The 26,577-nt window shown below is 38.5% G+C and overlaps 2 protein-coding genes across 18 annotated transcripts in view; both read right to left on the bottom strand.

Annotated features, from left to right (window-relative positions):
- Positions 1-7,641, bottom strand: part of sptan1 (spectrin alpha, non-erythrocytic 1) — a 41,724-nt gene extending 34,083 nt beyond the window's left edge. For 6 of the 10 annotated variants that reach the window (XM_067484414.1, XM_067484417.1, XM_067484415.1 and 3 more), the window contains exon 1: positions 250-489. In XM_067484414.1, the coding sequence (XP_067340515.1) occupies positions 250-486 (237 nt within the window). In that variant the 5' untranslated portion in view covers positions 487-489. Of the gene's footprint in view, positions 1-249; positions 490-5,406; positions 5,636-5,897; positions 5,939-7,486 lie in introns of those variants that run through there. The other 4 variants (XM_067484422.1, XM_067484421.1, XM_067484418.1 and 1 more) reach the window with 4 other exon arrangements.
- A 3,855-nt stretch (positions 7,642-11,496) lies between these two features.
- Positions 11,497-26,294, bottom strand: odf2a (outer dense fiber of sperm tails 2a). 8 transcript variants are annotated; one of them, XM_067484228.1, is made up of 19 exons: positions 26,249-26,294; positions 25,330-25,446; positions 25,096-25,209; positions 24,674-24,850; positions 23,970-24,130; positions 23,193-23,328; positions 22,871-22,996; positions 21,534-21,608; positions 21,288-21,359; positions 20,984-21,100; positions 20,540-20,725; positions 20,223-20,332; positions 18,921-19,056; positions 18,703-18,813; positions 18,309-18,587; positions 16,544-16,644; positions 14,209-14,371; positions 13,910-14,035; positions 11,497-13,823 (listed from the first exon to the last, which is right to left on the bottom strand). In XM_067484228.1, exons 2-19 carry the CDS (start codon positions 25,435-25,437, stop codon positions 13,653-13,655), a joined length of 2,469 nt encoding a protein of 822 aa, XP_067340329.1. In that variant the 5' UTR covers positions 25,438-25,446; positions 26,249-26,294; the 3' UTR covers positions 11,497-13,652. The 8 variants fall into 8 exon arrangements, with proteins under 8 accessions (XP_067340329.1, XP_067340328.1, XP_067340327.1 ...); XM_067484227.1 differs by lacking the exon at positions 26,249-26,294 and adding an exon at positions 26,003-26,242; XM_067484226.1 differs by lacking the exon at positions 26,249-26,294 and adding an exon at positions 26,037-26,242.
- Positions 26,295-26,577: the final 283 nt, after the last annotated feature.

The following is a 26,577-nucleotide window of genomic DNA, read 5'->3' as shown; positions in this document are numbered from 1 at the left end:
TGGCACCACATGGTCACGGCTGATACCACGTACTGTATATCAGGATCCATTCAGATTCACAATGTTTTTAGACATAATGGTACGCTCTGTGGTCCATGCCAGCATAAAGACCTAACTTGACCTAATTGGACTGTGCAGACTTTGGACTCAGTCTGACACTAATAACCGGTCCAGCTTCACTTCTTCAGTAACCAGAGGACCTATGCATACATCAATTCAAAAAGAAACATTAAAACCAGGCTAACAGACCTGTAGGTTGGATGGATCCTTGTAGTTCTCATCAGAGGCAATCTGCAATTTCTCCTGAATCCACTTTTCTAACTCATCAGCATCACGTCGGAAAAACTGAAAGCGGTAAGAGTCCTCCAGCTTCTGCCGCCGCATAATAGACAACTCCTTGAAACGCCGGTAGCGGTCCAGCACCTGCTGCCGGCGCTCCTGGATGTCTTCAGCTGTCTCCAGTACTTTGACCCCTGCGGTATCCATTTTCTGAAAACAAAAATAGGTTGGACTCATTAGTAATCTCTGAACAAAACCATAGAACTGTTTTCTACATGGTTTTGTTGCAAACATTGACTTCATTCTGAAGTCAATCTAAAAATTCTCTTTTTTTTTTTTTTAAAGAAATACATACAAAATCTCAGCTCAGGGAGAAAAAAAAAATTGAAAGCAATTATTTTGTGTTTCCAGTGGCACTGACAAAAACTATGGAACTACTTCCTGTATCTAGTATATAAAGAACAAGGCTGTTTGCCAAAACAAGAAACATCCATCTTGTGCCGAGCTCACCAACCAAGTGTACAGCAGATGTATTAGTAAAATGGCAAAGAGGAGGTGGGATGTGGGTGCAGGGGCGGAAATTCTACATGCATGCCAACAGTAACCAGGCTTCATCACACAATGGGATTGCTGCAGTCAGCTTCTCTGTATACACTGCCTTTGGCACCATGGATATGGAATCAGTAGATCAACATAGGCAGGAAGTCTGCAGAGTTTAGACAAGCCAATTCAGAGAAAAAAAACAAACAAAAAAAACATTGTCAATAATTGATTCATGATGATTCTCAAATCCGAACAACAGTTAAAAAAAAGTTGCCTAATCCGAAATTAAAGATAATTAATGTAACAAGGGAGATGCCAACTTTTGCACTGATTTAATTTTCATTATTTTAGTATAGCTACTTGTTTCACATAGGCTACTGTATGTCCTGTTTCAAAACTACAACTATTATATATTAACATTTAATATGGAAGACTGTGAAAGAAGAAGGTTTTATTCAGTTTGATTTTAATAGAGCAGAGAGGCCAATACGTTTTTATATCAGCCCGTCTTTTGCGAGACAAATATGCTCAAAGTAACATTCGATCAATACTGTAAAGATCTGAAATACATCAAGTAATTAAAAATAAACAATTATTATTAAGCAAACTACATTAATTTGGAACCAGGTCAGATTTTATTTCAACTTAAAACTATTATTTATAGTGCAACAAGAATATCTGATAAAATATATTCAAATAGGCGCACATAGCTAAACTAATAAATCAAAAAATAAATAATAAATAAATAAAAAAACTGTAATAAATCCTCCCTTCATGAAGGTTACAATATTCAGTTCTTTATCCGTTTCATATGTGCTGATTCACCTATAATGATCATTTTGGGGGGCCTTTTGTTGCTGATTATTTTTGGATTTACTTGACTTACTTTTAGCTGTAAGTTTCCCTAATAAAATGACATCTTAGTAAGAATGTGTTTAAAGTCAACTGTCAGTTGTAGAGTGTTGGTGGTAAAAGCTTCATTGTAATTAACACAACAATGGATTGCAGGCAGAACTGATAATACTGTTAGTATAATACCAGGAGTTTTATCCGCTTGACATGTGTGTTAATAAACAATTTATTGGCTTTTCTAGTGCTGTTGATTGAAGTGTAGACATGGAGAAGATACTGTTGCATGAGCACCACAACTATATTTTCTGGTCCACTAATCTCAATTATGCCCTATTCAAGTGCCAATAAAATGCTTCTGGTTAAGCCACTGTTGCTGATGTGAGAAAAATGCTGGCAATGTAGGCTGCAGATGTTTTTTTGCACTTTTGTTAAATGTGTATTGTGAGCACTTGCTGTCCAAATGCCTGCCTCTAGAAGGCCTTTTCAAATTTCAAACTTTAGACACAGTAAATGTGTTCTGCAAACAAGCGAGAGTACTTGTTAAGACATAGGAACACTCTGATGGTACTAAAAAATTGCAGTTAGACAGCAACCTGTTTTAACCACATGACCTTAAATATTACAATTTTTTAAGAAGAGGTTCTGTCTGCCTTCAATACAGTATCTAAAATACAAGACAAAATTAGCATCAGAGCAGGGTTACTAGCAGCTCTGATGCCCCTTAATACAGAATGGCGACTGCTGATAGTGCTTGCTTCCATCTTGTATTTGTAGATAAGAGCTTTCCCTCCCTTCACCTCTCTCCCCTCAAACCAATATCGGCCAACAGTGTAGCCAGCTTCTATTCCATGGATGACTGTAGTCATATCCCTTACTCCCTCCCCCCCCCCATTTTGTATTTAAATTATAATACTGGGTGGGAACTTTGAACAATGGCAGCTGCATCTGACTCCCAGTTAATGGCTGTCCAAAGTCCAATGAATCACTTTTACAGACACAGAAACAGCATCTATTACATCCTCTCTGTCCAGGAATAATTTAATTTTACAAGTTACAAGTGGTTGTAACTTGGAAAATTAAGTTAAATCATTATGCTTTATATAGAACAATTGATATGGCAGATAACCAGACAACCAGGCTCAGTGGTTTAAAAAAAATAAAAAAATTCAGAAAGCTGAAATAATAAAAATCCTTGATTCAAAGTATCTCCTTTAATGTCTGCATGTAGCTATTGGAAGCCATGTTATCTATACTGTATAATGCACCTAAGGAACCTGGTTACTAGAAATCCATATATACATGTAGGAGAAGGTCATTTGATTTCTCTTCTACCTTTGACTTATTTTGGTAGCCTAACAGGGATAGAGGAAAAAAAAAAAAAAAACAACTTAGGTTATCTCTGGATGCCCTTCCTGATGCAATTTCTACTGGGCTTAGGACCAGCACTGCACGGCTGGGGATAAGGAGGGGCTGTTTGGTCTTGAGTGTCTTGCCCAGCGACACTTCGATATGGTGTCAGGGAGAGCGGGGGACGAACCTCTGACCCTATGGTCAGTAGCCGGCCACTCTACCAACTGAGCCACAGACTATCTGAGTCAAAAAGTAAATAAAAATAATAATTAAAAAAATCCAACAGGTGGAAAGCAATTTATTATGACTTCTGTTAGTCACTTTGTATCAGTTGTGCTCAAAGTTAACCATCGCTCCAGTCTCAGATCATTTGCACTCTGTAGGAAGCTTTCCAATCACATCTGTGAACACTAGCTATTATAAAACTTGTTTCTCCAACATGCAGCATTTCCAGAAAGAAAATGCACTGTGAATGCAAATTGTGTATTTTGTACGTACTGCATTTAACGTAAGCTAAAACGTATTGGATTTTAGCTGTGTTTTTTGAAAATTGTAGATCTGTATGGAGAAATGGATCACGATTGGACAAGGCCAGGATGATAATTCAAATCAAAGGATAAATTTCACGTCAGCTAAATAATGGGCACTCAATTGTTTGATAAAGTCAAACATTTTATTAGTAACCTTAAATTCATGCTGAATACAGAGGTCTAATACATGAATCAAGATTCATTGGGTAAAAGAGCAAATAAATTATTGTTTGGTGTTATTGTTGCCATTAAGCTAGTAGTCTACTACTGGTGATGGCAAGTTGAACACAAGTGCTTTGAACTTAGTGATTGTTTCCCCATGTCTTCATAGACAGAACCACAGTCAATGTCTTGTTCCCATGCGTTTTGACAGCATCACAGAGTACACGCATTTTGTTCATAGTAGCAAAACTGACAACAAAGTCCTCATATTTCTGTATGTGAAACCTTAAAAACTGACGTAGTTACACAATTATGATGTTTTGAAGTCATTCAGCTGTGTATTACAGAAGAATATATTCATTTAAAAGTAAACATGGGAATCAAACCCACATTTGTCACATTGTTTGTTTTTATTCCATAAAACTTCACACATAGGAAGACTTAGTGTGTTCACATAGATTTAAGTAACCAGGTTACAGTTGGCTCGCTCTGGAAAGCTGATTTGTAAACGGGAAACCTGGTTTCCAGAATTAGGGGATGGAAACCTGGCTCAGATTTCTGGCTTAGATTTCTGTCGTAGAATGGTGATTTCTTATGTACGCAGGTTTTTAATTGACTTTCTCCTCATGCGCATATGCGAAACAATAGGACACAGACAGGAACACAGAGCTGAGTGAAAGACTGAATGAATGGAGAGGGTCATACAGAAAATAACCTACTCAAAGTGCCTTTCAGACGTTTAAATAACTCAGTTTCCTCTGCAGATTTTTAAAATTTACAGTACCCATTGGGGATTAGTGGCACGTCTCCACTTTTTCCCCAATGCTGTGACTCTGCTGCCACAAGAAACACACACAAAGAAAAGTAAGAAGCAGTGTTTTCTCTCACATTACAGGTAAAAGCTATGAGCTGCGGTTCTAAAATAAGTCCAAGGTGGAGCAGAAATCAGGTTACTCTTCTGCATGTAGCTCGGATTTTCACTAACCAGGTTTCTTTAGTGCATGTAAACACTATTCTCTGATTACCCGAGTTCTCTGAGAAACTCGGTTACTTAAGTGCACGTAAACGCAGTCGCCATTTCTGGACGTAAAGTCAGCTTACAATTTTCTCTATTAACTTTTGCCCACAATGTGGTTTCATGGATGCATGAAGCTTTGACAGAAACCATTTTTTAGTTTAGATTGTTGGAATCCTATAATGCTTCAACACAGCTTTGTCTCTCCATCACCACCACCTTCTTTAGCAGCAGTCTGTAGGTTTTCACAACCATAATATTACATATAAAACCAATAGGAAACTTAAAACTATAGTAGGATTTTCTACAAAAACAGCCTATTCATTTTTGCTGAGTCTTGGCCAGGCTGAACGGCGCTCCTGTCCTGTTTTTTTACTTCTTCAATTAGGCTAATAAGAAGTAAACAACAGTGAAAATGCATTCTAATAAATTTCAGTGTTTTCTGACAAACTAAACATACATTTTGAAGTTTGTACACTGTTACACTTTCCAGTTTATTTTAAGATAAGACCACACCCCATTTTCATGCACAGAATATCACATAACCGGAAGACATGCAGGAACTATTGTATTCTACACTGACCGTATCCTCCTTACACATTCTGCTAATAGCTCTTGGCTTGGAATAGAACAAGTGGGAAAGAAGCATGCACATTAAGATCAACAGCCACTTACCAAAATCCTTTTGACATTCAAATTAAATCAAACTTCACTGTACTGCAAATCTGACTTGATTGTGACAAAAAAAAAAAAAATCAAAAATAAAAATTAGAAGTCCAAACCATACAAAAGAGATACGCAGCTTTTTTCTATATTGGCTGATCGGCGGGCGACAACTGTGGTCATATCCTCTTCTAGAGCAGTGTGGTGTGTACATCTGTACTACATTTCTTAAAAATCTGAAATGTCATCTACAGCCGCAAAGACAGACGCATTGCACCTGCAGTGACTATGCTGTATAAGTGAACAAGCCAAGATGTAGCCCAACCCATGCGTCTCTCCCTGCTCCATACCTCCCCCCCCTCCAGCTCTACCCAATCCCTTTATTCAGAAAGCATCATCAGCACCACCAGCCTTAATTTCTAAATGTCTTTTCACAAACAAGCTAAAGACACAACAGTACACACAAACACAGATGCACACAGTGAGTCAAATAGGGTTGTTACCTTGAGTTTGGGTTTAGTAAAGGTCGACATGTTTTGGCTGGCTTTAGGACATAAACATTGATTGTACAATAAGTAAGAAGAAATCAGCAGTCAGTAGTGAGAATAACAGGATGCTTTACAGGAAGTTCATCATGATATTGTTTTAGCACTCAATTAAATGGTCGCTGTATATTTGAGATAGAAAGACCTCAACTCTTGCACACGCCCTTAAAATGTCTGGAAAAGTAGTTCATACCAGCAGCAAAATGACAATGAGTTTGCAGGTTGTGGTACATCTGCAGGACTAGCACCAAACCTAGAGACAGCGAGGCCTATTTTCTATATGGGTCATCCTCACACTACCAATGCAAACAGACAATCGGTATCTTTCACATGTTGAGAGGCAATCTAGAGAATAGTTTTTAACCGAACTGACAAGGCATGAACAAATGACCTCTAAGAAAAGACTAAGAAATGATAACCATGTAAAAGTAGAAATTATGGCAGAGACCCTGTATTGGATTATATTAAATTGCATATGGTCATAATGTTATGCCCAATTAATTTATGGCCAGTATTTTCGGTAAGCAGTGGCAAACTTGTTTCCCCAACTATCCCTGCACAAGTTGGTTGTGCAGTATTTACTAGTTGCAAAACTATGATGATTTACAAAAACTGATGTATAAATAAATTAAAATATTCTGAACAACTTTTGAAATTTAAATAATTTTCCTCAAATAAATATTGTAACTACCATATGAGTAAAGAAGGAATGCAGAGTGGAAGGACAGCTGGTATGTAAAGAATGTGGCACCACCCAGTCGAATCAATGTCCAGGGGCAGTCAGTAGTGGATGAAGTGCAGTTGTCTGCTTTTACTGTCCACAATCTTCTTTATGCAAACTGCACACTATCTTTATGTAAACTTTATAGCCATGCTCTACTGGAAATACCAGGGTCTTGAGCGTGGACCACTCCTTAAATGATTACATTTGAAAAATGATCCTTCTAAATGCTGGGGTATTTAAGAATACGCGTCTGCTGTGGAACAGTGGTGAAATAATAATGGTGACACTGGGTTCGGGAAAGAAAGGAAAAATAGGACGATGGACAGCTGGGGCAATATGTCCAAAGGTATTCAACTGAACTGGGCGGCTCCCCTTCGGCCTCCACTGTAATGTGGCCTACTATATACATAACCTTGGTCCGTCTCATTATATTTCATTTAATGGATTAAAAACATACCAATACCATACCGATTTCGACTTTATTACAGATGTACATTGTCATTTAACCAACTGACTAGCTTGTGTCATTTAGAGTTAGGCTAACGTCAACATTATCTAAGGTATAATGTTTAACCTACACGTTGTAGATGCACACTGATAAGCTTGGATCAGCAGTAACTGAATGCATTTTAATGTTACAAAAGCTCACGGTAATTTCAAACGACATTCGAAAAATTATTGCCGGTAGCTAACACTAACGTTAGCCATTCAGTTAGCCAATTTGTAGCTCCCTTAGTAGACCAACCCATTTACCGCAGTGGGGCTGTTAGGAAAGCAGTTAATTTAATACGAGCAATTAACTATATTATGAGCAGTTACGTACCTTGATCTGCTTTCCAAAAAGCGAACTGTGTAGAGGATGTCCAGGCGATCGACGACGAAGGAATACTCTGTAATGGCTGCTTTTGACTGAGCGAGTATGTGTTTGTGACGCAATTTTTGCAGCTTTACGGAAATGCTCGAACTATACCGAATGGAGCCGAAAGCGTCTGTGAATACCATGCAAAATGTATTTGTTTCTTTTCTTGAGTTTGTCCATATTGTTATACTGTACTGTTTATCAGAAAGTGGCTATGGCAAAAAATAAGCACTCAAATCTGACATAAAAGCTACTGGGGTCCGTGCATGAAGGGCAATTCATTATTCATGTGCAACATAATTATTGGGGAACATGTTTTTATGATGTGATTATTTGCAGTCGGTCTAACACTCTCGACACCTGACACTCTTCATTCACCGTTTCGTCTTTCGGACAAAGACGTCATTTAATAAAAAAGGAAACCGTGGGGTGGGACTGGGAACGGGATTTTCATATTAAAAAAACCTAAGAGAATTTGAAGTACAGCATCGAATAAGCTCCGTGTCTCCTGAGGTCTGACAGAGAATTGGTGATCCCTTAGGTTAACTTTAATGAATATGAGCTAGATATATTTAAGTAAAGCTCACTTCAGTCATGGCCGATGCAGATGACAAAGCTGCAGAAGGGAATGAGGAGACCTCCAGTCAGCTAGCTCAACTCTCCTGATACACCTGTTTAACTGATTTCGATCCACACAAAATATTTCACTGTTCATGAATGTGTCTCTGTGGTGGCCTTGAGATAGACTGGATGCTTGGTCATCCAGTCTATCCCCTGCTGTTGTCCCCTGTTCTTGCCTTATGACAGTTGGGATAAGATCTAAATACAAAATACTAGCCCTGAAGGTATTTTTTTTAATTCACACCTATCATGTGATATTTAATCAGTACCCCTTTACTACAAAATTGCGTTACTAAATGTAGTGACAGCCTTTATGGTGCTAGACCCTTGATACAGACCCTCTCTACCCTCGCTATGGGGACAGCCTCTGCAATACACTTTCATCTTGTCATCCATGGTTAATCGACCAGATCCATGATCAGCACATGATGCTCAGGAGTGCTGAGATCACTCCATCTGTGACTGCTGAGTATCAGGGTCTTTCTCTCACAGTGTCATCAGGGCAAAGACTGAATACTACCAGGACAAGTTCAGCAACACCACAGACGCCAGAAAGCTTTTCTCCACTTTCAAATCACTTCCTTTATGCAACCTCCACCTTCTCTATCCACCTCTCTCACTGCAGAGGACTTTGCCAGCTTCTTTAGTGATAAGGGTCGCAGCCATAGGCTCCCAGTTCTCTCCTCCAGATGATGATCATCCTACTAGCTTCATCCAACAGTGCATCAAACTCCTCATTTTTAACTCTGACAGAGGACAGGGTATCCACCCTCCTTCTCACTAACCATCTGACCCACCTGCTTTCTGGATTTGATCCCTTCCACTCTTCTTCAAGCAGTTACACCCAGACTACTGCTAGCCATCACACAAATCATTAACACGTCTCACAAAAGGCACTTTTCCTACCTCATTCAAGCAGGCCCAGATTACCCCACTGCTTATGAAACCTCTTGGCCCCTTCTGTGGGGAGAATTACAGACCTGTCTCTCTACTTTCATTTCTGGCCAAGAAGGAGCAGTCTTCAATCAACTCTTAGACTTTCTCTCACAGAACAACCTTCTTGATTTGCACCCGTCTTCCCTCAAGAGTGGTCACTCCACAGAAATGGCATTCCTGGCGATCGTGTATTCCCTATGGGCTGCAAAAGCCACAGTTCAATCTTCTGTCTTATCCACTCAATCTATCTGCAGCCTGTGACACTGTGAACCATCAGATCTTCCTGTCCACACTCTCTGACTTGGCCATCTCTGTATCAGATTTGGCCTGGCTTCGGTGTGACTTATCTGGATGAACCTTCAAGGTATCCTGGCAGGGCCATGTTTCTAATTCTCATAGTATCTTTACGGGTGTGATGCAGGGCTCCGTTCTTGGTCCTCTTCTTTTTTTCATCTATACTACATACCCGGGTTCCATCATCCACTCACACGACTTTTCCTATTTCCTCTACCTGTCCTTTCCAACGAATGACTCCACTGTCTGATCAAACATTTGTACCTGTCTCTGCTTGGATGAGAGACAGACACCTTCAGCTCAACCTCTCCAGGACCGAAGTTCTTGTCTTCTCAACCAGACCTTCAACACAAAACAACATTAGCATCGACATTGAGTCTGCGAAAAAAACTGCGGAAAACAGAATTCTTCCACACCTTGCTTGTGCACTTAAACCTTTAACAAAAAAAACTTATTTTCCACTCTTTCTTGCACCTGCATCTCATGAATCAGAAACACTTCTTATAGCACTTTGGTTCAATGTTTTCTCCTTGACATAGATTTTAGATGGCCTTGTACCTCACTTTTAAGTCGCTTTGGATAAAAGCATCTGCCAAATGACTAAATGAAAATGTAAATGCTAATCTTAAACATAATTTCACTGCAGAATATCTGTTTTGAGAATTATTTAAGTTAATAAATGAAGAAAATACATTATTTGCTCATTGGCTGTGGCACCAACCCACTATGACACATAGTAAATGGTCTGCACTTTTCTACCTAATGGCATTCAAAGCACTTTACTGTACTTGCTTTTACTTTACTGCTTCTCATTCACCCATTCGTACTCACAATCACACACCAAGGTGGGAGCTGCTATGCAGCTGGCCGACACTCACCGGAAGCAATTAAGTTGGGGTTCAGTTTCTTGCTCAAGGACATTTTGACATGTGACCGGAGGAGCCAGGGATCGTACCAACAACTGCGAGATTGATGGATGACCACTCAACCTTCCTGTGCCACAGTCGCATCAGTGGAGAGACACATACATCTGCTACTTCGTGACTTAGTTACAAGTTAAGAGGTGCTAACCAATAGACCCATCTCCCCTGGCTACACTATTTGTCTTGCTGCATAATGAAGTTCCTCCCAATCAGCTGCAATACATTTCTCTGTAAATTTGCTGACAAAATGTTTTTGTAACCTCTGAAATTGTTGTACTGCTACCATCATGAGCTATATCATCAGCAAAGATCAGTGAGCCTGTTCTAGAAATAGCCATGACATTATCTAAATCTTCACAGCCTAGTTTAGATCATGAGCAGATCTTTGAACTCTTAAAAGTCCAGTTCTGATTCTTACTGCTGATGTGAGATTTATATCTTGTCATACTGACAACATTTCTCTGTGAATGTTGTTTGTGAAATTACTGACTTTTGTTTGGTGGTTTTACTTCACAGCTCTCATAATGTCAGTAGCCGCTGTTTTTCTTTGTCCATTTGTTCTTCGTATGTTGCTTAATACACCAGTGATTTCTTTTTCTCTCAGGATAACTGTTGTATTGACCATGCCCAATTTTTACGCAATGCTTGTTTTTCCCTCTTTTCCCAGGGCTGCTTTAATGGTTGAAAGGTTGTATATGTGTTTCTCTGTGTTGGCCCTGAGATAGACTGGAGTCCTGTTCAGGGTGGACCCTGCCCCTTACCCACTGACAGCTGGGATAGGCTCCAGCCTCCCCGTGACACTGAACAGGATAAGTGGTTACAGGTAATGGATGGATGATATAAAAGGTTCTATGTTGTATGTTGTTTAATGTATTAAGGTATACACCATCAAATGAAATTCTGAACTTTAACCCGATATCAATCTTTTGATCTTAAACCCAAATGTATTTAGGGTAACGCAAAAACAAATGAGTTTACCCACCCATCCCACTCCACTTTTGGAAGGAACTGTATAAGAAATGGAAAAATGATTACTTTCAAAATTAAAGCAACTGGAGAAAGTATGTGCCCTGTGATAACTCTGTGATTGTGAAAAGAAGAGGAGATCCCACACAGTAGTAAACACAATGTAAGAAGTGAGAACATGAGACACAACAATAGTTTGTCAGTTGGATTCAACAGAAAAAAAATATCTTTCAGTTTTAAAGTTGATATAAATTGTAAATTTATTAAATACACTTATGACATAAAAGATGAACAACTACTAATGCTGCTAACATTGTATTTGAGAGTGTAAACCTCAAATCATTGTTTCAACACACACAGCTTTTTACCAGCCAAAGGACAGCAATAGCACCAAGGTTCAAGCTTTGTTGAATCAGAGAATAAATGCAGAGCATACATTTGGAAGCACATGATGTGTCATGGATGGTTTGGTTACAAAGTTTTAATATGTAAATAGCAAACTTACCATTTTGGTATACAACAGTACAAATATAATAGTGCAGTGTGTTTATTCTAGTAAGGGAGATATACCTACTGTATTTGTGATCTGAATACAAGGCCTGACTTGTAAAGAAAAATTAGCAATTTCTGTTTTTGGCATGTAAAATAGAAGCTTTTCCTCCAATATCCAATAATACATTTCTGAAGACAACATTCAATCAAAATGCAAAACAGTGAAAAACATTTCAAAAACAGAAATCCAAATGAGGAAGTTTAAGTGTTAGGGGTTTGGTTCTAAAGAAACCATAGGAAATAATAATAAGACAAACCAATGTAAAAGTAATGTAAAAAATGTCTTCAAGAACAACCCCTATTGTTTTTGTTCATTGTGTTATGAATTAATCTGCATAGCACAATACAAAGGTGGATATTTTTGATACTGGAGGTGGCATGTTCTCCCCGTACTCCGGTTTCTTCACACAGACCAAAAATATGCATGTGAGGTTGACTGATGACCCAAAAATTTCCCATAGGTGTGAATGTGAGTGTGAATGGTTGTCTGTCTGTGTATGTCTCTCTGTGTTGGCCCTGAGTAAACTGGAGACATGTCCAGGGTGTACCCAGCCTCTCGCCCTATTACAGCTGGGACAGGCTCCAGCCACCCGGGAATGAATGGGTGGATGGAAATTGGAGGTGAGATGGTGATTGCACACAGTTCACTAAAGCCTGTGCATTTTTCACTGCATATCCTTCAACACCCGGCCAATCCAACAGGTTGTTTTAGTAAAGCTACACTCATATTCTTACCAATTATTTTTGTTAAATTATTACAAGGTATTAGAAATACACAAAGAATCACAGCAATATAGCATGGATAAGTTAAACAATTCTAGAGGTTGAGATGTTCTACCAATGCCTCGTCTCCTCTTAAATTTTATGCCTCTAAGAGTACAGTATTATAATATTACAGTGCTTATCAAAGTATTCACCCCCTTACTTTTATTTTTTACAATACAATATTAATAATATTTTTTTTTATATCTTTTTAGTCAAAACGAAAACAGATCTCTATAAAGTAACATAAGTGATTCCAAAAGTATTACTGCTTCAAAGTGACATATATCGTCACAGGTACAGGTTAATCATTCATCTGGTTAAAATCAACACTTTAAGCACTTCTGTAAAAACGTTAAAAAGAAAAAATCAGAGTGGATATGAAACCAAGTGACTGTATAAGAGAGAGACAAGTGAGGAAGGCCAACAAGACACCCATGATTCCTCTGAAGAACTTCAGCAGCTGAGGAGACATTGGGAGACACTGTATACACCAACCAGCCAAGTTTTATAGGAGAGTTGCAAAGAGGAAAAAAGCTTATATTAAATCCAAGATAGAGTTTCTCAGAATGTTGGAGACTAAAGTGGAAGAAGGTTCTATGGTCTAATGGATCTAAAATTGACCTTTTGACCATCAGAATAGATATGTTTGATGGAAACACTACACATCATCAAAAACACACCATCCCCACCGTGAAGCATGATGTGGGAATGTTTCTCTGTAGCAGTCCCTGCAAGATTTGTAAATTTTGGAGTGGAAAACTTGATGCAGTCTGCAAGAGAACTGCCAGTCCTACATAGCTGATACTGTTTTTTTTATACAATCTCCACCCACACTTACTAAGTGTCTCTTTTGGTCTGTCTGCAAATTTTACTGTCAAAATTTGTTCCAAATATATTGCTATTCTAATTCTCAAATAACTGCTTTTCAACCACCTATTTTCAAGTGGTATTAAATGAAAAACCAGGCTGACAAAAAGTGATGCTGTCGTCTTCACAGCTTCCAGTAATGCCAGGGTCAAAACCATATTAATATTCTACAGTGTGTGTTTAATGCACCTCTGAAAGATGTGCTATCAGAAGGGTGATGGGGCCCTCAGTGAGCTGCTGAAAGTCAGATCTCCAAATACATTGGTGTAGGATGCCTTAAGGAACTGGACATAGTTCTGCAGGCTTCGGTTGGTGCAGTCTGATTGCGCTAGACGATCCTTCACATCCTGCAGTCGGCTCTGATGTTGTTGCTCCACCTGAGCATCATATAAACATAACTTACACCTAGTTATACTTTATACACACACACACACAACACTTTGAGTGTTTATGCATTATTTACCTCGTCTTTGCTGGACCGTAGTTGGTTTATGTCTGAGTTGGTTCTGCTGAGTTGGGTCTCTAACTCAAGAATCTTGGACTGCATAGACTGTTCTTTGCTAGCAGCACGTTCATTTGCCTCTGAAATCTGGAAATTAATATGACATAATTAAGTGAAAGCAGGTGAAAAACTGTATATCCCTATCAACAAGTACTTCAACACATCACAGAAGTTCTTTTGTAATAGAACCTCGGTCTGCACACCTATTTATTTCTGTTCAGAGGTGTCACTGAAATTACTGAGGAGGCTGTAGCACAGACCTGTTTGCAAGCATCATCTAGCGCCTTATCCAGCTTTCGGCTCAGCAGAGAACATTCCCTTGTTTTTTCTTCCAGATGCAACTGATTGGTGTGAATGAGGTCTTCCCGTTTGGAAATAACAGCCAGCAGGTCGCTGTTCTGACTGCTAGCCTCCTGCAGCTTTCTGTGAGATCATAAACGTGGCAACAACAGTAAGTGTACTGTCTCATAATATTAAAATTGGTAATTTTTAACAATATTTGATTTTAGTTTTTGTTGGAGCTTTTTGTGCTCATTAAATGAGCAATGTGGTGTACAGTCTGTGCATAAATCCATTTAGAAATTACCTCCAGAACCTAAAGTTTCTTTCATATCAACGTAATCCAGAGATGGATGTGTACACTGCAAAGAAGAACAGCTCAAAGCTAAATGAGTATACAGTGCATCCAGAAAGTATTCACAGCACTTTTTCCACGTTTTGTTATGTTACAGCCTTATTCCAAAATGCATCAAATTCATTATTTTCCTCAAAATTCTACAAACAATATCCCATAATGACAAAGTCATTAAAATCAAAAGTCAAAATCTTTGCAAATGTATAAAAAAATGAAAAAAAATCACATGTTCACTCATCACACTCAAAATTAAGCACTGGTGCTTCCTGTTTCCACTGATCATCCTTGAGATGTTTCTACAACTTTACTGAATTTCACCTGTGTGACTTTCAGTTGATTGGACATGATTTGGAAAGGCATACACCTGTCTATAAGGTCACACAGTTAATAGTGGATGTCAGAGCACAAACCAAGCTTCCGCATTTCTCTGTGGAAAGAGGAGAACCTTCCAGAAGAACTGTATCTGCAGCAATTCACAGACGGAAACATATCCTCAGTAATCGGCACATGACAGACTGCTTGAAAGACATGAGAATCAAAATTCTCTGGTCTGATGAAACAAAGATTGATTTGTGGCCTGAATGCAAAGTGTCATGTCTTAAGGAAATAAGGCACCGGTCACCACCTGGCCAATGCTACAGCAAAGCATGGTGGTGGCAGCATAATGCTAGAGGGATGTTTTTCAGTGGCAGGAACTGGGAGACTAGTCAGAATTAAGGGAAGGATAAATGTAGCAATGTACAGAGACATCCTTGATGAAATCCCGTTTCAGAGCATTCTGGACCATAGACTGGGGCGACGGTTCATCTTTCAACAGGACAACAACCCTAAGCACACAGCCAAGATAACAAAGGAGTGGCTATAGGACAACTCTGTAAATGTCCTTGAGTGGCCCAGCTAGAGCCCAGACTTTAACTTGATTGAACATCTCTGGAGAGATCTGAAAATCGCTGTGCGCCAATGCTCCCTATCCAACCTGATAGACGTTGACAGGAACAACAAAGAAAAAGGGGACATAATTGCTCAAAAATAGGTGTGCCAAGCTTGTAGCATCATACTCTAAAAGACTTTGTAATTGGTGCTAAAACTGCTTCAACAAGTATTAAGCAAAGGCTATGAAAACAAACATCTTTCACGTTGTCATTATAGGGTATTACTTATTAAATTGTGAGGAATATAATGAATTTGAACCATTATGGAATAAGGCTGTAACATAAAATTTTGAAAAAAGTGAATATTTTATGGATGTACTGTATTTAGTATATTTAGATGTTCTTTGACAAATTGGCACAGTGTTACACAGTTTGTCTGAGGGCATCTAGTAGTTGAGTGGTTAAGGTTAATTTTTGTCATTATCTAAACACTGAATATTCTCTACTCATGTTTGGTTAGTAGTCAGCCTGTAGCCTGGATTATCTTACTGTCACTGACCCCCTTTGTTGTCCAAAAAAAATATATAAACACATCAGCCAAAAACATTTTTCATTACAAAAATCAAGATCACTATAAATATTGTCCAAACTGATGCAAGTCACTGAAGGTCTAACAGAGATGTAAAATGTCAGATTTATCAACCATGCAAACATTCAGTGATCAGGGCTTTTAAGTGAAAAAAAAAAGTCATCCAGGGGAGCTGTGTGTCTGGCTGATGTTAACTGTTTTTAGACACCACAACAGCGGCCTTTGACACAAATAAGCAAGCTAATGCTGAGATTTGGCTGTGACAACTAACCAAACATGAGGTGAAAAGATTTATTGTGGATATTTGTTATGACTGTGGACAATAACCACTAATTCAATAATTTAACAATATTTAAAACTTGTACAACGTAATCACAAGGTTCACAGTTCTGGATGCATTTTATACTGTCCTCTTCCTGTCCTGGTTTCCTGTTTCTCTGTCTACTTTCAAAGGCATAAAAAGCCCCCAAAAAAGGCAGCAACAAACAACAACGACTAACTTTTCAAAACTCTTCACTCGCTGCTGAAGCTGTCTGTTATCCTCCAGCAGCAGCTTGTTCTTTTGTCTGAAGAGCTCCATTTGGCTGTCTTGTGTCTCCACCTACCATAAGAGAAGACATGTAATTTATTGGATGACCAGGACTGCATACTCTGGTATTTGGTTGGAGTTGCTATTGTTTTACACATGTAACACAGCAGGAGATACATGAGTCAGCAACAGAAGAAATTGTCCTTGATTTTCAGCGCAGGGTCAAAACACACAAGAGGCACATAACATGACTGAAAACTTAGGCTGTGGTGATAAATTGTCTAAGTGCCCATTCACTCTCTTTAAATTCTTCAGACAATTCAGAACAGAGCATTGGGCAGCATGAATAGTCTCACACAGATAATATAAGCTTGGTACTAGATAAAGTCCAGATAATGTCTGAACCATCTCACTTGGACATTTGCATACTCACGTACACCCTCTCCAAACAAACTCAGGAGAATGTCAGGATTCCAGTGCATGTGTAAAAGGCGCTTCAGACTAAGATTGCAAATAACTGGTCTGGTTATGTGGGCTTCCATGTGAAAGAGGTGGAGTTGTTATATGTAACACAGGCAGTACTATAATTGTGGTACTTATACAATGTATTAGGAGATTAAACAGTGATACCTAGGAATTGCTACAACAAATGCTAGGATGTATAATTAAAGTAAGAGCATCTGTTGGGTAAATTGTAAAGAATATGATCAAATAAAAATAAAACAGAATAAAAACCTTATTGGTCTGAGTAAGTTTTGAGCTGTGCAGCATAAGCTACCGTGGTGATGTAGCCTGAATAAAAGTCGTCCAGCTCCATGGTAGTGGACTATCTGAGATTAGCTCAAAGAGAGTGAAATAACCCGCTAAACTTTCTTTCTGTGATACAGATTTTATGTTTTTTATATTTTTATGATACTTTAATAAGTTTTGTTTTTCACCTTTTTAAAGTCTTTTTGTGACATTGTGAAAGTGACAACCACACAATACTGACCATTAGTTTAAAACTAGTAAAGGTTTGTTTACAAACCACTTGCCATTGCACACTTCATCTACTGTTTAGATGGGAAGGTGGCTGAAACCGATGACCCAGGCTTATATCATTATACTGGGACCTTATTCTCGGTTTAGAGTATATTCATTCTAATCAGTCATTCCGATTCTGTCATTTGTAATTTGTGACCAGCATTAACATCACTGGTGATGAAAATGTTTCAATCTAAAATTTGGACAACTGGACCAGTTCTTGATACAATGCAGATTGTGTATAATATAATATAATTTCATAGTATGTGCCTTTTATACTGGGGGACAGTTGGTGGCTTTGAAGCCCATAACAACACATTTCCTTTGAAAGGGTACCATGGTCTAGAACAACTCACCAACTCATCAGACAACCTCTGCTTTCAGGAAAACATTAGTTTGACTAAATTTAAACCAAATAAAAGAATATTTGATTAAAATCTGGAAACAATTAGACTTGTAACATTTGTGTAAAATATTTAACAAAATATAAGATTTTGTGGTATTAACACATTTTTGTTCAATTACTGTATAGTTTGCTTTAACTACTTAAAATATTTGTGTTTTTAGATGAATTGTCAGTTTCTTTTAGTATTAGTATAATACATTAGTATTTCTTTTGCTAAGTATTTTGAATTTAATAGAATCTTCTTTTACCTAATAATTATTATATATATATAAAATTAGAATTTAAAATCATAATTTGTAATGCCAACTTTCATGCATAGGACCTTCAGGTAAAGATCCGTGAGGGTTGTGCTAAGCTCCATGCTCCGTCTCTCCAGGCTGTGCTCCCTGTTCTGAGCCTCCTGCAGCTGCTGCTCAGAGCGTCTTAAGGCTTCAGGAAGAGACTCCAGCTCTGCTAACCCCCCCAGTAGCTCCCTGTGCACTTCTTCCAATTCCTGTTCCATCTCCACCTTCTCCACCTGGGCTTCCCGCTCCACCTGAGCCAATCGAGAACCATACTCATCCGCCTCAGCCCGAGTTGTTCTCACCTAGAAAGTGCAGTTAATGCAAGGAGCAGCTGGGTGAATTATAGTGTTATCTGCTGTACTATCAAAATTAAACTGTTGAATTTCTGGTGGTATGTTTGCTTTATGCTTTATGTACCTGGATCTTATATCTGTTCAACAGGCTTTCATATTGCTTGATAGAATTTTTAACCTCCTGAAGCTCTGATTGAGACAAGGTCAGCTTTTGCTCAGCTGCAGAAAATGTGGCCTGACAGGAACACACAGGTTTACATGATCGGTTATTATTGTAATATAGCATTACATCCTCTCAGTTTTGTTAATGTGAAGTGAATTTAAGTTTTTGTAAGGTTTTACCTTGAGGGACTGGTTCTCCAGTTTGGCAGCAGTGGTCTCTGTGCTCAGCCCATGTAGTTGATCCAACAGAGAGTTTCGCTCCATTCTGCCTTTATCCTCCATGCCCTGCAGCTGTTCTGTCAATTCTCCTATACGGCTGTTATATAATATAACAGAAGAAATGTCAAGTGTTCATTTATTCTACTTAAATGGTGTTTTAACCTCAAACTAACAGTAGCTATAGGTTAATGTATCATTAGAATTGCCAACGGTCTTCTTCCCCTATCCCTACCTACAACAGACCTCTAACCTCTTTTCCATAGTGTGCGATATTGAATAGCATACACAACCTCTTTTAAAATATATTTTTTACTTAAAAGGGTCAAATTGTTCAGAATTTCAGGTTTATATTAATATTCTGGGGCTCTAATTACATATTTTTTTTAAAATGTACTTTTTTTTGTCCTTTTTGCTTATCCCGTGAGTTCAGGCTTGCCCCACTGGATCATTTGTGCGCATGTTGATTTGGCACAGTTGTCCTTCCTGATACAACCCTCCCAAATTTCTACTGGGCTTGGGACTGGCACTGCAAGGCTGGGGATGGGGATGGGCTGTTGGGGGTTCAGTGTCTTGCCCAGAGACACTTCAACATGTGGTCGGGAGAAAAGGGCGCGAACCATCGACCCTATGGTTGGTAGGCAGTTATTTATATTATGGGCCTTTACGCATCACTCCTCCTTCAGCTCTGTGTGAAATATTTATTTTAGCTCCTGCCTCTTTGAGGGCACAGTCACCTTGAATCCACTCTTTTCAGACTAGCCAGGTTGTGGTACCCTGGTGGTGGGCTGAGCAGAGTAGTGAGCCAAGAATGTAATCTGAGAGGAGGAGGGCACAAATGTGTAATTTGCGAGCATTCTTACCCAAACCATTTGGTTTATATACAACGTTTGCATGTCGGGAATGACGGAAATTAAGAGTCATTAAGAGTCATGTTACATTGCTTGTTTCCAGAATAAACATTGCTTGTTTCCAGAACTCAGTCATAAACCCTAAAATAAACTAAAATAACATGAATATTGTTATTATTTTCACGTAGTTTGTGGTGGTGCTCTTGACCTGTATTGCAATTTACTGACAGGTATTTCTACTGTCTTGTCCAATGAAGGTCTAGACAACAACACCACCTCAGAAAATTTCACCAGGGGAATTTTGGTGGGACTGCAGTTTAAGATCACTCCCAGTTATCTAATTTTCACATGGAAAATAACTTACTGTACCTACTGTATGTGTCTGTATATGAAGCTGTAAAAGAGCTGTAATCACCTCTTCAGCACTGACAGTTCAGTTTCAAGTTTACTTTTATCTTTTGTTCCTTGGAAATAGCAACCTTGCCAAGTCTCCGCCGCTGATAGCGCATCTGTCACCTGTTTCTCCTGTTACAAAGCAATAAAAAAAAAAAAAAAAGAAGCTTTTTTTGGTCACTTACCAAGTATCACATGGTAATTTATTTTAATAAATAAAAGTACTTTGTGAGCATGCTAGAAGACTAGTTATAGAAACCTAACATGCCCGTGCCCTGTGTCTCTCTAATTAATAGACAAATAATTTGTAGAGGAACATGCTGGGTAACACAGTCCTACCATGTCCAGCATTTGGATTCTCAGCTGGTCTGCAGTGCCCTCACTGTGCTCTGCTCGCTGTTTCTGCGCCTGTGTGGCTCGTTTTAGAGCCTGTCTTTCGTCACCAGCCTGCTGCTTGAGCCTTGTTAGCTGCTCCCTCAGATGATCGATCTCTGCCTTCTGCTGGTTGGCTGTTCGCTCTAGGTTCTGAACAGAATTAAGCATAAATTATGAAACAATTAAAGATAGGATTATGGTTTGTGCTGTCCATTTAAAAGTCACACATACCTAAAACTGATAATCAATCAATCAATCAATCAATCAATCAATCAGACTCACACTGACAACAGGTCTAACTGCAGTGGCTTAGGTGAAAATTATTTATCAAGCACATAATTATAATACACCCCAAAGAACGAAAACTAATTACCCAGGATGCTATGTACTTGGAGAGAATAGACAAACCTTTATCTGGACAGCAAGTCGGTTGTTCTCAGCTTCCTTGCTGCGGAGCTGTCCTTGTAAATGAGCTCTAGTTGACTCCAGACTTTTAGACAAATCTGCTATGTTCTTGGCATTGTCCTGCATCCCCAAAATCCAGAACAACTGACATTAGCAAAAACATATGCACTTAAACCATAAAATGAATAGGTAAAATATTACTTAGTTTCGAATCAGTGTTTCCATCAGCTCCATTGTTTAACTGAGGTGTGTATATGGAAAAAATAAATAAATAAATCAGACATAGTAACAGCTGTGCTCACAATACCTTCTCAGTGTCTAAATGTTTGCCAAGTTGCATAATCTCTCTGTCTTTCTCCTGAAGTCTCAACACAAGACGCTGTAAAAATAAAAACTATTTGTATTACATTTCAGTAACATGGGGAAAAGTAAATCAAAACCAAAAACAATACATTAGAAAAAAGATAACCTGTGATAAGCATCAAAGAAAACAAATAAAACCTAAAAGTTAATTTAAATGACTATGCACTTTGCAGGGTTCTTTTAAACTCACAGCATTTTCTGCCTCTGTGTCTGCCAGTCTCTTGAGTAGTGTGTCCTTCTGGTCTGACAGTCGAATTGACTCCATCTGTGCGGGAATAAAACTCTCAGTCAGTCTGCCTTAAATTGTCTATATGCTGCTGCTAACATTACCACAAGGAAAATGTTTAGTAAACAGGAGTGGGCAATACGACAGTTTATAATTACAGACAGTTTATCTTTTGTTGGCTATATTCAAGAAAATGCTTGTAAATGGAACAGAAATCCCAAAACAATTTCAACAAAATATACATTTGCATCTTAAAATATGTGGCATTCTACTGATCAGTTTGTTCCAGAAATTCAAACATGGAAGATGTTTGAATTGCATGCCCTCCCAAGTGTTAAAGCATATTATTATAAGTTAATGTCCCATAAACCTATCATATGAGTTTATATTTGGCTCTTCCTTCATGGTTAGAGTGACCTATCTTTTTAATAGTGTAGATAGAACTAAAAATGGCTGAACAAAACAAGCTTAAGAAACAGACGCTTGCTGAATAAAACAGAAGACAGAAAGCACTGTACAAAGACACTATGTGTAGGAGGTGAAGTATGAGGTATTTGGATGCAAGTGAAGAACATGTGTCAGACACAGAGCTCATGAAAACGTGATAAATGCCTGCCTACCACCATAAGGGAAGCATCAAGGTAGAAATGTGAGTATCTGAGGATGCTTTGCCAATGGCAGAGTGGGTGATCTGCATCATGTGAAAGACCCTTAATCAGCATGGAAACCACTCCATACTGAATAGGCATGTCATTACCTCTGGCCAATGACTGAATGGGGATAACTTCATTTTGCTGCAGGTCAATAAGCCCAATCACTCCTCCTGGCTGTGTAAAAATAATCTAAAGGAGAATGTTGCTGCTGGAATACTCTCTGTGATGGCCTGGCCAGCGTAGATCTGATCCCCACTGAACTGGTGTGGGAGAAGCTGGACCCAAAAGGTCAGGAAATCTGCCCAACTAGCACATCATTTGCTTGGTCAGTGCTGCAGAAGGCCCGGGAGGAAATCACACCTTGTGCACTTTTTATATGAAAAGTTGTGACTTTACCAAAAAAGCATGAATAGTTCATATAGATATAGTTCATGAATCTCTACCTCCAAAAAATACAAAACCCCACCAACACAGTCAGAAAACACAAACATCTAAATATGTGGTAGGTGGTCTGACTGATCAGAAACAATATCCAAAGAAACTGAATCAATGACCATTGCATATTCAGTTCAATGGGAGAACATACTGTAAGACTCCTTGGAGTACTACCAGATGTAGACAGTACTTTGAATATGTGTGAGACAGTACCTGGGGTCCATAGTGTTCTCTCAGAAGGTTCCTTAGTTTTTGGTTTGTGGCGTCAAATGTCTCCAGTTTCTGAAACAATAGCTCTTTGTGACAGGCCAAGAGTGAGGACTCAGAGCCAGAGAACCTCTTTAAGAGTAGAGAGAGGAAAGACATGGGTTTACCAAAAACAGCTGAAAACACTTAGTGACTTAGTTTTCTAAGCTAGTGACTGACAATGTCACTAGCTTAAACTAATTACATATATCCTGCTTTCTAAGGTTCCTATATTTCTGTATTGGATATTTTAAGATACACAGAGTAGTGATAGTGATTTAATACTCACACTGCCACTAGAAATGCACATCTTGGAAAAAGACTCTCGCAGGGCTGAGACTTGCTTGGCAGTTGCTGTTACATCTGTCAAAGCCTCCATCAGTTTTTTGAGCAAAGTATATTTGTCTTGCTGCACACAGTCTTGTCTGTAGGAACAAGATGGGAACAAAAGACTGGCTTTCTTTTACTTTCAATATAAAAAAAACTTATACAGATATGACCTATTCCATAAATGACAGGCAGATTTAAATGTTGTAAATTAAGTTTTACAGAAATCATCTCAACACTAGAGCAACAGCTATTAATTAAGTGCCATAGACAAACAAATTTTAACCTTCTAACCCCCTATGTCAGAACCTTCTGGAGAGAATTTATACAGAACAGCTCTTTTTCCTGAATATGTTAATTCTTTATTTACCCACAACTTTTGTTCTACTTCATAAGAATAAATTATTCCAAAAAGTATGGCTGAAATCCACACTGAGAGTGAGCCAAGGATTCTCAGACCTCTAATTTGAGAAGTTAAAATTACATCTTTTTAAAATGTCCCATAACAGCACCTGATTTAAACTTTTCAAAAATGCGTAAAAAGTTAAATGCTAATACATCATGAGTAAAATAAGTGGACAGCACAAATCTTCTATAGCCTATACTTCAGATTAAACCAGCTATACCAAATTTAAACAGATTACAAGTTGGATGTAAAAAAAAAAACAGGAAAAGAACTACCTTCCTGCCCACCCTTTCAAATGTAAAGAAATATAAAATAGCTTGGTGCAATATTTACGCATTGTAGGTTGTCTCCTCGAGCATCTTCTCCATGGATTGCCGTAATAGTGTGTTCTCCCACTCTGTCTCTTCCAGCTCCTTGGTCACCTCAGCCAGCTCCTCCTCCTGCTCAGCCCTCTGCTGTGAGTCACTCAGCTGCTCCTTCTTCTGCAGTTCCACCTGCACACACAGGTGTCCAAACAGACAAACCACTTTACTGGGTCACACAAACCGTGACATGTTGGGAGTGCTCAATATTATCACTTAAGGTGTGTCAGGGGGTTGGGCTAGGGAGGACAAAACATGGAACACTGTGGGACAAATCTTTCTCATTGCTGACAGCTAGGACTGACCATAATAATTTACTGACCATAATAACTGACATTAACTGCGACTGTGGCGCAGGAAGGTAGAGTGGTATTCCATCCCCGGCTCTTCTAGTCACATGTCAAAGTGTCCTGATCCCCAACTTAGTTGCTCCTGGTGCTGCATAGCAGCTTCTCCATCGGTGTGTGTGTGTGTGTGATTGTGAGTGAGAATGGGTGAATAAGAAGCAGTGTAAAGTGATTTGAGTGCCAATAGGTAGAAAAGCCCTATATAAGTGCAGAACATTTAATTTCTAGTATGGCAGTGCTAGAATATTCCAATTCAGCCATGTGTTTAAAATTGTGTAGATTGTAGTAAAAGTTACCCAAAGTTTGGCAAATCTTTCATGTGACCGACCTCATTTTTCAGGCAGCTGACTTCACTCAGTAAGCTGTCAACCTTCCTCTCATACTGGCTGATTCGTCTGTGTAGCCCTTCCTCTGCTTCTGACATCAGGTCAGCAAGTTGCAACACAGAATTTTCAGGTTCTGGCTCATGGATTGGAGGTTTAATCACAAGGTCGTGCGTTGGGCCCTTGGTGCAAATTACACTTTAATACAAAAGTTTTAACGAAAGTTCTTTCACGACACGGAGGCAAAAACTACTTTGTGTATCTTAAGTCGATTTCAATTTCAGTTTCAATTTAACTTTTATTATACTGTGTAAATTCACAACATAAATCATCTTGAGACACTCTACACAAGGTCACAACACAACAAATCCCCTTGAGCAAACACCCTAACCCTAGGAACAATGGAGGGGACCAAAACATCCATTACCTCCCACTTGTATGAAGCATCCTGCATGAATGCCTTTCGTTGTGGAGTAAATGGTACTCGTGTTTTGACCATGGCTGTAGGATGGAGGTTTCCTCTCTCCACCTTGGCATTTCCCTTCAAAACATAGTGTGTTCAAGAAGCATGAGATCAAAAGGCACAATAAAAAATAACTTAAAACAAAAAAGAACATCACAATACCATAATGACCAATACAATTAAAGCCATTCTCCCAACCTGACTTCCTCTGGTAGGACTTATCCTTTGGCTCTTCACATGCACATGAATTGGTGTGGTGTCACTAACATGCACATGAAGAGGAGGTGAAATCGGCCGGATTTTCATAGCGTTCTTCTGTCATTGAGTAAAAAAACATCTCTTAAATCTTTACACTAAAATCGGCACTTGAAATTCATGTCAAGATGATGAGATGGACTGTGAGCAAATGGGAAAGTTTGGATTTTATAATGGTATTAACTTTTCTTTGTAGATATTTTTGTTTAGAAGAACACATTTGCATTAATTTCTATATTTGTAGTATATTTGTGAGATCGTTGTGCAATTGCTATTGATATCAAACATGCATAAATAGTGTTAGTGTTACCATGAAATAGCATTACTGGTTAAAAAGTTTTAAACCTTTCGACTATTTTACCCTCTTAGAATAACATATTTGGCAATATATTCATCGAACGTATAAGGGGAAAAAATAACACTAAACATTAATTTATCCTATACTCAATAACACAAAAATGATTTTCAATTGTGTTGCTAAAATCTGTACAAATAATTACAGCAATGAATTGCAACCTAAAACACCTGCACTTCTAATACTTAAGGTAGAAATTCGGCAATATTACGATGTGTGTTAGTTTTAAAATTAAAGTACAAACACAAATCCCCTACATACCCCTGATATTATTAGCTTAACGTTTCCAGCTAACCTTAAATGTAGCTTTCTCTGAAATTAGCTTAACACTCTTCCCGTCTTACCATAAAAGCCAAATTATACTAGTTAAGACTTCAGTATATTTCATTAGGTAAAAAGAACAGCGTTTGTTGTATAGCGTTAGACGACTAAAAAGATAACTATAGCTTAACTCAATTTAAGAGTGAGCACTAAGATAAACTTCGACAACAACATTTTCATGATCACCTTCTTCTTCTTCTTCAGTGTTTTATAGCAGCTACAATCCTGTAAGTTGCGTTACTGCCTCCTATTGGTTGGGATCATCGGACCATCCAGAGTCCATATGGTTACTTAGCAACACATTATTGTCAACTGTGCCGTATAACGTTATAATCTAGCGTGCATTCACAGTAATGCTATTTGTTATTATTATTATTATTATTATTATTATTATTATTATTATTATTATTATTATTATTATTATTATTATTATTATTATTATTATGACCTCCGTCTTTCGTACGTTTTTGGTGCCTAACTACTTCGGCATACTTTCCGCTAGAAACCCCCGTTCA

Source organism: Channa argus, chromosome 18 (assembly GCF_033026475.1).
Source record: "Channa argus isolate prfri chromosome 18, Channa argus male v1.0, whole genome shotgun sequence".
Classification (NCBI taxonomy): Eukaryota; Metazoa; Chordata; class Actinopteri; order Anabantiformes; family Channidae; genus Channa; species Channa argus.
This window is presented reverse-complemented; position numbering and strand designations above follow the sequence as displayed.